General features: G+C 38.7%; 1 protein-coding gene across 2 annotated transcripts; it reads right to left on the bottom strand.

Annotated features, from left to right (window-relative positions):
- Positions 1-163: 163 nt before the first annotated feature.
- Positions 164-11,344, bottom strand: MRPS18C (mitochondrial ribosomal protein S18C). Of its 2 annotated transcripts, XM_053598412.1 has the most exons (6): positions 11,223-11,344; positions 10,406-10,461; positions 4,731-4,814; positions 3,389-3,446; positions 2,372-2,431; positions 164-2,291 (listed from the first exon to the last, which is right to left on the bottom strand). In XM_053598412.1, exons 1-6 carry the CDS (start codon positions 11,314-11,316, stop codon positions 2,215-2,217), a joined length of 429 nt encoding a protein of 142 aa, XP_053454387.1. In that variant the 5' UTR covers positions 11,317-11,344; the 3' UTR covers positions 164-2,214. The 2 variants fall into 2 exon arrangements, with proteins under 2 accessions (XP_053454387.1, XP_053454389.1); XM_053598414.1 differs by lacking the exon at positions 4,731-4,814.
- Positions 11,345-11,513: the final 169 nt, after the last annotated feature.

Here is an 11,513-nt window from a genome sequence, read left to right as displayed (position 1 = left end):
TTTATATGAAAATTTATTCTTATCTAAAGTCATTAAAATTCTCATTCATTAAGTAATAATAAAAAGTACATTATGGTTAGGATTGCCAGATAAAACTTGGGATATATTTATATTACAATTATTTGTCTTAAGTTTAAATTTAGCTGGGTGTCTTGTAATTTTCCTTTGCCAAGTCTGGCAGCCCTAACTGTGACACACTATAATGCAACACAAACAGTAATCTTTCCCTTAGTCTGCAGTGCTCTGCACAAAATTGAGCAAATCTAAAACTTTGAGTACAGTGCAAGTCTGTTAATCCAGTGCATTTTGAGGTTAACTTTTGAGTCAAGCAACTAAAAAGGCCAGTTAAAGTAGGACTCAGAAATGCTACATACATTGGAATGTCTATCACAAAACTTTCATTTTAACATAAAGCAGAAGTGTTCATTTGTCAACCATTTGGCATAGGGCCAGGAACTTTTCTGTGTCTTGAGTCCAGTGATTGGAGCATCTACATAAATCACTATTAATTAAAGTCCCAGTTTTGGTTTCTTTAAAGTGAAGAATTTATAGAAACTTAAAAGCAACAAAGAAAGTACAAAATGCTACTAGGTTTTTCCATTTCCTAGCATCCTCCCACCTACCCCTTCTTCAGTTCTCCTAACCACACCTAACTTGACTTTTTTTTTTTTTTTTTTTTTAAGAGAAGAGTCTCTCTCTCTCTCTCTCTGTTGCCCAGGATAGAGTGCCTTGGTGTAGCCTAACTCACAGCAACCTCAAATTACAGCAACCTCAAATTCCTAGGCTCACACAATCCTCCTGCCTCTGCCTACAGATAAGACCACAATGCCTGGCTAATTTTTCAATTTTTAGTGGAGACAAGGTATCACTCTTGCTCAGGTGTGTCTCAAATTCCTGAGCCCAAATGATCCTTCCACTTCAGCCCCCCAGAGTGCTAGGGTTATGGGCATGAGCCATCACACCCAGCTTCTTGACAACATTTTAAAAATCTTAACTTTACCAGGTCCTTCAAAAACATTTAACTTAGTTTTCATAGCAGGTCCAAAGCATTTACTTAGTTTTCATAGCAACATTAACTTTCTTCTCACCTTCTACTTCATCAGTACAATAACAATCTGCCACAGGTCTGGAAACTTGGCAGTGCAAAATTCAACAGGAGAGTCATGGCCCATGTTTTTAGGGAGGGCATAAAGCCCCAGTTTAATCCAGTGAGTTTAAGTGGAGGTTGCATAAGAGAGCTTCTGTGGTATGTGCAGACATATTTAGGTCTTTTTCACACACTTTCTACAAACTATATACATCTCATGAAGCCTTCAGTATGTTTTTTACTCACTGGATGAAATTCTCAGTGCATACTTTGACCTCTGATTTTCCATCTCTTCCTGAAATTACTTGATATAGAAAATCATAGCTAGGTAACAAAATCTCTTCTGTTTACATGCATTAATTACTATAGGGTGTTTATGAAGCCACATAAGACCTGAAACTGGTACAAATTATAAGTTTATACTTACTGGGGTTGTGCTTGATGGTAGTATATGTGACAGGAGGAGGAAAACTATAGAGTTGTCAGTCTGAACCCTTACTTGTTATCACTTCAGGGCGAAAAGATGACTGATAACAGATAATGTATAAATTGTCATCCCTTTATGTAAAGGACACCTACTGGTTTTAGACTCATACAGGAATATATATTTGATCCTCTTGTAACAAAACTGCTATCCATCCCAATTTATCACCTCTACAAAGGGAAGACTCACTCTCAACCAGGCACACTTATTTTTGGTAGTCAGAAAATCATTCTGAGAAACTTGAACTCCACAGTCACATAAGATCTGAACATTATATAAGCATTCTACTTTGGTGGATCCATTTCCTCGAAATCCCATCTGTAAGACAGAATCTGGACCTAAATTAGAATTCTAATACAAGCTAACCCTCACGATTTACTATGCCAATGTCAGAAGATACATTGTATGAACTATTTGGGGACCACATTTAAGTGGTAATCACATAGTACCACTTTTATTCAAAGAATCTAAAATGTCATGCATACTACCATTTTAAATAAGTAATCTGTTTAATGGATATTCATTGGTATGGAGGTGAAGCTTCACTCCTGAATCACTTTTCTACCCAAAGGTTTGTTTGAGTCAATATTGGCAACATACAACCACTTACTGTAAAATAAGTTTATTGGTAGTAACGTATCACTTATTCCCGATACTTGATGTTGCAAACTTTAGGGTCTTTGAGATATGCAGGATCCTTATATGTAACTGGCATAAACCCTGTAAAGAGATAATTAAAGTTCTTAACAAAAGATGAGCAAAATTGTCACTAGCTCAATTCAGTTGCTAGGTTCTCTTACCCATTATTTGAGCTCTTTTAATCGCTTTTGTGATTTCTTTCTGTTTCTTCCCACAAAGACCTATAAAAGAAATTTCTTCACAAAAAATGCCAATATTCCATTTGTAACAATTTTATAAGTCAAAGGTTGGTAAATATTTTTGTCAAGGGGCAGAATAGTAAATATTTTAGGCTTTGTGGACCACATAGTGTCCATCAAAACTACTCTGCTGCAATTCAAAAGCAATGGTACTATGTAAACAAAACTAAAACAAAACCGTGGCCGGTCAAATTTGGTATATTAGCCATAGTGTGCAGACATCAAGCTTTTAAGTATCAGTCTAGGAATGATTATAGTATGCTCCAAAACATCAAGAACATAATTTTTTTTAATTTCAGATTAAGAACACAATTTTTTTTTTTAGAGAGACAGAGTCTCACTTTATCGCCCTCGGTAGAGTGCCCTGGGGTCACACGTCTCATAGCAACCTCCAACTCCTGGGCTTAGGCGATTCTCTTGCCTCAGCCTCCCACGTAGCTGGGACTACAGGCACCCATCACCAATGCCTGGCGATTTTTTTGTTGCAGTTCGTATGGGGCTGGGTTTGAACCAGCCACACCTCAGTATATGGGGCCAGCGCCCTCACTGAGCCACAAGCACCGCCCAAGAACACAATTGTTTTTGGTTTTTTTTTTTGCAATTTTTGGCTAGGGCTGGGTTTGAACCCACCACCTCTGGCATATGGGGCTGGCGCTCTACCCCTTTGAGCCACAGGTGCCACCAGAACACAATTTTTTTAAGCCTTAAGTTTTTTATATGTTGTCAGCATATAGTTAACATTGAACGTTAGAAGATGTGCGAAATTATAATCCTTCTGGCCTAAGAAGAGGTTTTCTCAAACTTAAATCTAATCCTTGTATTATCTGGATTAATAATGATTTATGGCACAATCTGACAATTTGCCAGTTTTCTTCAATGACAGAGTCAATTCACACAATTCTTATTACATATAAATTGCTGGAATAAAAAACAAAATACCTGTTATGTGCCTTCCATAAATGCATCCAGTAAATGGAGAAATAAACTGGGACAAAAGCTTTTGGGGAGGAAAATAAATTAATATATTTGTTATTCAACCCCTGAAAGTATAAATTTCAAAAAAAAAAAAACAAACCACCTTTGTAATATAAAAATTCACTAAATTTCTGACATTTTATAAGATGAGAAAATTAACTAGTTTATCCTATTAAGTCATTTTTTTTTTTTTTGAGCCTATTAAGTCTTTTTTCATTTTTGTTTTTTTTTTTTTTGAGACAGAGTGTCATTTTGTCTGCCTCAGTAGAATGCCATGGCGTCACAGGTCACAGCAACCTCAAATTCTTGGGCTTAAGCAATTCTCTTGCCTGAGCTTCCGAAGTAGCTGGGACTACAGGCGCCCACCACAACACCCACCTATTTTTAGAGATGAGGTCCCACTCTGGCTCAGGCTGGTCTTAAATTTTTGAGCTCAGGCAAACCACCCACCCCAGCTTCCCAGAGTGCTAGGATTACAGTTGTGAGCCACCACTCCCAGCCTTATTAAAGTAATAACAAAGTTAATATCATCTAGTATGTCAAAAATCTACATACAGCTAAATAACAGTAATTACCATATTCTCTCAGTACTAAATCTGTTTTCTTGACTTTCACAGACATTTTTCTAAAATACTGCTGCTTAAAACAAGGTATTAAAACATCCCATCTATCCTGACAGGCTATCACATAATCATGAAGATAAATTATCAGAGTACACTGAGGTCTGCAAGAGGTATGGGGGCATCGAGCCATTTGCTATAATTTATGCTTTATGACTTTACTTCATTAGGGCTTTCAAGGCAGAAAGGCACTGTTGTAGGCCTTTTACATAATCTTCCTACTATTTGTGTTTTTATAATTTCTTAGTTTTTCTCCCTCAAAAGCAATTGTCACTTTATATTATTGTCTGTATATGTAACTCCAGCACCATTCACTCCCCCAATTTCGCCACTTCTAATATGCTGACAGTTAGATTATATGTGAAACAGTGATATGGGAGGAGCTTTGTCCAAAGTACTCATCCTCACCAACTGAAAATCACCACCATAGTGACTTACTATTAGGACATTTGGGACAGAGAAAAAAGAAACACTAAGTGGAAATAATAGTAAATAAGGGAGAGCCACTGGGGGTCTTATTTGCATAAAGTACAGATACAACCTTATACACAGAATTATAACCAGATTTGAAACTAGGAAGTTTATAACAGTTGCCTACAAAAACCTATAAAATGGATTTCATTCTCTTTTAAGCAAGACTAGCAAGAACAAAATCCTAAAATCAGGGAAATAAAACCACATCTCACCTGTACATTCTTATAATCTACACGTTTTCCACACAAGATACATTTCTTAAGAGGCTCCTTATAAGGATTTTCCATCGCAACAGGCTAAGATAAAGGAAAAAAAATCTGGTATGTTAATTTTAAAATAATTAAATCTTAAAGTTACTATACTACATTTAAATCTATCCAAAGGATTAGTTATACCTTTCTTACTGGGTTCATATTTTGTGTAAGCCCTTTATTTTGTTTCACTTTGGCTATGGGGAACTCGAGGATTCTGGAATAAGGTACAATCTTTGTAGAACAAAAAGGTTTATGGAAGAAAAAAATTCAAGTCTAATAAGAAAATTGCCCAAATGGGTTGCCTAGATTAGATTTTTTTTAGACATTTTATACATTTAATTTCAAGAAAACGTACATTCTACAAATAATAAATCCAAAAATAACTTAAAAAACAAATTTATGATGAATACACATTAATGAGTTAAGATGGTTGATAATTCTTACAAATCAAAAAAGTTAGGAACAGTGGTCTGAAGTTTGGGCTTGCCGGGACATGTCCTTTCATCTCAGAAAACCCAGGGAGTTTTACAGTGCTGGACAGAAGTTCAGAGATCCAGTCTTCAGAATAGTCATTTCCTCCTTTATATAATTGATTCCAGAAGTTTCTGAATCTTTTGCTATTTTATAAACTTGACATTATCTAATTTTTTTTGACATTATCAAACCTATTGACATCTTTATGCCTATCATGTATGCACTACTAGTCTGACAACTACACAACAGGTCAATTACTGAAATGGGCAAAGGATAATTCCCATTAGAATATGAAACACCACTATCAATACATCTTATTCAAACTTCTTTATCTCTCAAGAAACTGTGTTTCAAAGAAAATAAAAATGAGAAACTTAGTTTTCCCCAGAACCTATCTATTTAGCTCTCTGAAATTTTATGCCTTATCAAAGCATTTCACATTGGTTCTATTTGATTCATTGTCCACACAGGATTCTCATCAGAAATTGTACCAAAAAAGCCATGAAATCAAAGAGTTTCTATACACAAAATCTAGTATCCAGTTAACTTAAAACCTCCATTCATTATTTACTACAAATGTTAATACAGTATTGTCTCTCATCACCACAGCTATTTGGCTGAGACACTCATCCCGGTTTAGCCACTAGAAAACTGAGGCTTAAAGTGCTTAATGACATTCCCAAATACCTCATATTTAGCTATAAACCTAAAAAATTTGCCCCAAACATATCTATAAAATTGTTGCTGCCGAGTCTACAAAATGCACTCAATATTTAACAAATCTTTGCACTACAGCATCTGTCTCGTCCTTGATCATTCTGACCTTTTTCAGGCCAAAGATCTTTTTGACTTCTTTAAAAAGCTTCTGGGAAGAGCTCAATTTCCCACAGGCAGATGATTATCTCACAGGCACACACCACCATCACCTCCTGGCAGCTCAAGAAGGAAAAATGGACAAAAAGGCTCCAAAGAGAGGGGACTATATATATAAATGAGGGCATCATTTCCAACATTGAAAAACCTGACTTCTTCCATCTGAACATCCAGGAAAATTCCCACATGCTGAAGTCCAGGGATTGAAGGAATTCTACCTTCTGGGATGATGTTGGCACAGATTGCTCCTCCCTTCATGCTAATGATACAGAAGCCATGCTCAGAGGATAAATCCCTCTGCTTTCTGTCAACCGACTCCTTACAGACACCCGGAGACCACTCCTTCATCTCTCCCACTTCCACCTCCCAGTAATGTCAGCCAGTGGAGAAGCAGGGCATACCCACGACAGGCCAAGTGGGTGAATCTTCTTGGATCTTCCATCATGTTATGATGGCTCTTTGCACACTGGATGCTCCTTATAAGACAAGAAGAGAGCCTGCATCCAGGCTCTTATCTTCCCAGAACCACTGGAGCTCACTGCACCCCAATGCACCACAGATCCACCTCTTCGTCATATGTCCTCCCCTCAAGCATTTCTGGGGGCAAGTAGTCAAGTGTTCCACACATTGTCTTTCTCCTCAGAGAGGGGGTGTACACAGACCAGCCAAAATCTGCAATCTTCAACTCACCCCTGAAACCCAGAAGCAGGTTTTCTGGCTTAATATCCTTGTGAATCACTTTCTTATCAGGGCATCTGCCAACTCCTCCATTATCTGAATGAGCAAAGAAAAGGCAATCTGAAAGTAAAACCTGCCCAATTGCCCATGGCTGTTTGCTGCTCACCAAGTGTGTGGTTTTTCTGTAGGTCCTTCTACAGCTCACCCGTTGGAGCACATTCCAAAATCAGATACACACCGGAACAACATGGAAGTAATTGTACAGCCTTAGGATATTGGGGTGTTACAGATGCACCTGGATTTCAATTTCCCTGTGCAGCTGGTGCTCCAGTCCTTCTTTCTCTGTGACTTGAAAAGAACATTCAGGGCCACACTAAAATGGCTTTCCTTGAGCCGAGCCAGGTACACATTTCCAAATTTCCCCTTGCCCAGAGGGCACTCAATTTCAAAGTCATCATCCTGAATTGCCTCCTGCAGGCTCAGCTCTGCCCACCTGCACCGCAGACTTCAGGCAGCTCATGAGGTGAGAGCAGTTGACACCTTCTGGAGCCCTTTGGAACTGGGAACTCACATTCAGCAGATCCTGGAAAGGGGTCGGAGGGGACACAAGGCCCAGGCCGAGGCTCTTCCAATTCACTAGCTCCCGCAGCCTTGGGGGGGTGGGGGAGAAGCTAGGGCCGCTAGCTTCCAGATCTGACACGCGGTGCCAATAAGTTGGTTTTCACCTTGAAGATGCATGTTTAACTCATTTAGAGCTTTGTAACTTTATTTATTTATTTATTTAGACAGAGTTTCACTTTATCACCCTTGGTAGAGTGCCGTGGCGTCACACAGCTCACAGCAACCTCCAACTCCTGGGCCTAGGCGATTCTCCTGCCTCAGCCTCCTGAGTAACTGGGACTACAGGCGCCCGCCACAACGCCCGGCTATTTTTTTTGTTGTTGTTGTTGCAGTTTGGCAGAGGCCAGGTTTGAACCCGCCACCCTCGGCCTATGGGGCCGGCGCCCTGCTCACTGAGCCACAGGTACCACCCTATGTTTAACTCATTTAAAGTTCTGGCACAAATTTGGTTTTTGATACCATAAACAACTTGTTGTTTGCAAATTATAATGTCGCAAATTATAAAATCTCTTCAACATCTGGCCTCCACTTGGCCATCTTACTTTTGAAAGGTAAATGATGTCACTTGAGTCAGCATCAATACTTTTAACAATTTCCTGGAATTGGTGATGATGCAATCCCTTGGCTCTTTTGAAATTCAGTCTTGATGAATTTCAAACAGTCTTGATGAATTTCAAACAGTCTTGATGAATTTCAAACAGTGACATTTTGCATGATGTCATCCATTTTTAAAGATGTTATCCACGACAATTTGCATGATGTTATCCATTTTTAAAGTTTTTGCACATACATTTTTTTTGAAGTACTATGCAATCATACTTCATCAAACATGAGTTTTGGGTGACAATTGCTTTGTCTTCTATTAATTTTACAAGTCCCTCTCTTTTGCCTACCATCACTAGAGAACCATCAGTAACTGTACCAGATATGTTGACATGGACAAAGAAAATCACTTTTAACATAGGTATTTCTACTGTTTCATATAAATCGCTTGATTTAATTGTGTCTTTTAATGGCACTAAAGAAGCTATTTCTTCAGTGACGTTGTATTTGTCATCAATTTCTCTAGCAAAAATGGTAAGTGGAGCAGGATTTATAGTACCAATGCTGTCATCCATCACCAAAGCATAAAATTTAAAATTAACAACTGTACTATCCAAACTTCTTTCAGTAGATTTTCCCATTTTACCTAGCTATAGTCTGGTGAGACAAACTGATTTTAGAAATATCTGTATTTTTTTCCAGGGCAAATTATATCTGCCATGCTTTCTGTACATTACTTAATAAACTCACCCTTGGTATGTGCTTTTGATTTTTTGCTATTAAATGTGCTACCACATAACTGAATTATGATCTTTAAAAATAATTTTTGTTCAGACTTTTTTTAGTTCCACTATTTTGTCCTTACGACACAATCCTTCACACACATCAAATTTGGCAGCATGTTTTTACATATAATGTCTTTTCAAATTATAGTCCTTGAAAACTTGCACAAATTCCCTACAAATTAAGCAGTGTCTTACTATTTGCCTGAACAAAAAAGTAGTCATCTGCCTTCTCTTTTTTTTTTTTTTGAAACTGAGTCTTATTTTGTTGCCTTCAGTGGAGTGCTCTGGCATCACAGCTCACAGCAACCTCCAACTCTTGGGCTCAAGCAATTCTCTTGCCTCAGCCTCCCCCCAAGTAGCTAGGACTACAGGTGCCTGCCACAACACCGGGCTATTTTTGTTGTTGTTGTAGCTGTCACTGTTGTTTGGCAGGCCCAGGTCAGGTTCGAACCCCCAAACTCCGGTATATGTGGCTGGCACCCTAGCCACTGAGCTACAGACACCAAGCTTGCCCACTTTTCACTGAACAATCTTCCTTCATAGTTTTTCTTGAGTTCTGTGTTCTTTTGAGATGTTGTAGAAGCCACGCTGGGATTAAAAAATAATAATAGGTAAGGGACTATATTTACTTTTAGTATGGAAATTAATGGACAGGAAACTAGAAAGCAAGATTTGGGCCCTTTCACATCTTGGCTGCTGATGCAATGCAGGGTGAAGAGGCAGGCTGATGGTAAAGCAAGGCAGGCCACGTGTGAGGTGCCACAAAGGTGTGGAAGTACCCTTAATAATGGAAGAATGCTTACCTAACTTATAAGTAACATTAAACACCTAATGCAATGGTAGGTTATTGATAACTGCTGTCTCACCAAGTGCACATGTACCATTTGATAGTGTCAGTTCGATTGTCTGCACTTGGAAGATAACACACTAGAAGGTGCATGCATATAAATAGCAACAGCCTATGTATGTTTACATGACACTGCATATGTTTATTTCACATGACACTGCAACATAACATCAGGTTCAAGAAGTGCACAATAGTTTCACAAAATAAAAAATCACACACAAAAATCTCATAATGTATTAAGTTTACAATTTTGTGTTGGGCCACATTCATGGCCATCCTAGGCCACCTGAGGGCCATGGGTTGGACACCCCTGCATTCCTTCTTGACACTGGGCTGAGTGCTCTTTGTATTATTTCATTATAGTGTCAAACAAATTATCTTTGCATGTAATAAGAAAATCTGTGCTACCCAAGTCGGTCCATGCTAGTACTTTAAACCCATACCAACACCATACCAAAGTGACAAGACAAAGGTTATGAAAAATGTGAACACAAAATGGACAAGAGAGCCAACCTATAGCTAAGCTTTGTACAATCCCTTCGATTACCTACAATTATTCTACCCCCTAAAACTGCCTTTTAAAATTCTCAAATCGCGTATCTTTAAGATCAAGGAAGAAAAAATGCTATTACAGAAGCCATGCTTCTTGTTAGTAATCAAGAAATTGAATTCTCTTACTCCAAAACTCACTTAGGGAACTATAATGAGTTATAATTTCCAAACTCATACAGTAATGATTATCTTAATTGTTTTGACATTTCTGTATTTGGTCATATTAGGAAATGACTTACTAATAGAAAAAAAATTCTTACCATGTCCTCATTGCTGGTTACCTGTTTATACTGTGAACAACCTCTGCTCCACGGCACTACAATTAAACAGAAACAGCAATAAATCACTTTTATTAGCTGAGTAAACAAAAGCTTTGTTTTCATGGAGGCAAGATGTATCAAATTTCACAATATAAAATAGAAATTTTATATTTACTATGCTCACAATAACTTAAAAATCTTTCATTTAGATTTAGGGCACAGTAATACTTTTTTCTTTTTTTTTTTTGAGACAGAGTCTCACTCTGTTACCTGGGTAGAGTGCGTGGCGTCATCTTAGTTCACAGCAACTACAAACTCTTGAGCTCAAGCGATCCTCTTGCCCCAGCCTTCCAAGTAGCTGGGAATAAAGGCATGAGCCACCACGCCCAGCTAGTTTTTCTACAGAATAATACTTAAAATGGGTATGCTTTCTAGGGCTCTGGAAAGCATTTTCCCGCTCTATAACCTCTCACCTGCTCTCTTCCTGACATTAATTTTCCCTTCACTATATGGTTAAAAGATTTTAATGCAAGTACTTACAAGAGAAGCAATAGAATGGCACTATCATACCAAAAAGAAAATGAGTAACAAACCCTCTCCAGAGAGTTGTTATTGAAACAGACGCACAGAGAACATAAAATTGCAGAAATCAGGGATCTGAGGGCCTGTGTCACAAGTTCGCTCTGATGAGGTACCTAGACATCCCACCCATCTTGAAGAATGGGAATGTTTTGCTAACAGGGATCACTCGACCGACCACTAGAACTAAGGCAATAGCTGCACTGGTACAGAGGAGCGTAGGACACGGAAACTTTACCTGAGTGAGTGCCAGGATGCGTGAAACAGACAGAAGCCGCTACCAAGCTTGTCAACTTTTTCCTCCCTAGAACACTGCAAACCATAGCTGCCATGAGTCCCCTTTCCTCCTCTTCCGTTCGTTCCAAATTGCTCCGACACGTCCCTTCCGGCGCTCGTCCCCTGTCAAAGCCAGCACTACGTTCAAAGGTTCCGCCGACGAACGCGCCAGACGAGCTAAACAGCAAGCGGGCTTTTCCGCGCCTGCGCAATACCTTTCCGTTCGCGCTCGCACAGCTTCGCGTTGGCGAAG

The sequence above is a fragment of the Nycticebus coucang genome, chromosome 1 (genome assembly GCF_027406575.1).
Source record: "Nycticebus coucang isolate mNycCou1 chromosome 1, mNycCou1.pri, whole genome shotgun sequence".
Classification (NCBI taxonomy): domain Eukaryota; kingdom Metazoa; phylum Chordata; class Mammalia; order Primates; family Lorisidae; genus Nycticebus; species Nycticebus coucang.
The sequence above is the reverse complement of the archived record's forward strand: the minus strand, read 5'-3'. Positions and strand labels throughout refer to the sequence as shown.

Excerpts from the sequence above, each read along its gene's own strand:
- MRPS18C (XM_053598412.1), bottom strand. The coding sequence starts at position 11,316 with ATGGCAGCTATGGTTTGCAGTGTTCTAGGGAGGAAAAAGTTGACAAGC. Across the intron at positions 10,462-11,222 it reads GCATCCTGGCACTCACTCAG|TGCCGTGGAGCAGAGGTTGT; the intron begins GTAAAGTTTCCG and ends GTTTAATTGTAG. Across the intron at positions 2,432-3,388 it reads TTATGGAAGGCACATAACAG|GTCTTTGTGGGAAGAAACAG; the intron begins GTATTTTGTTTT and ends TTTCTTTTATAG.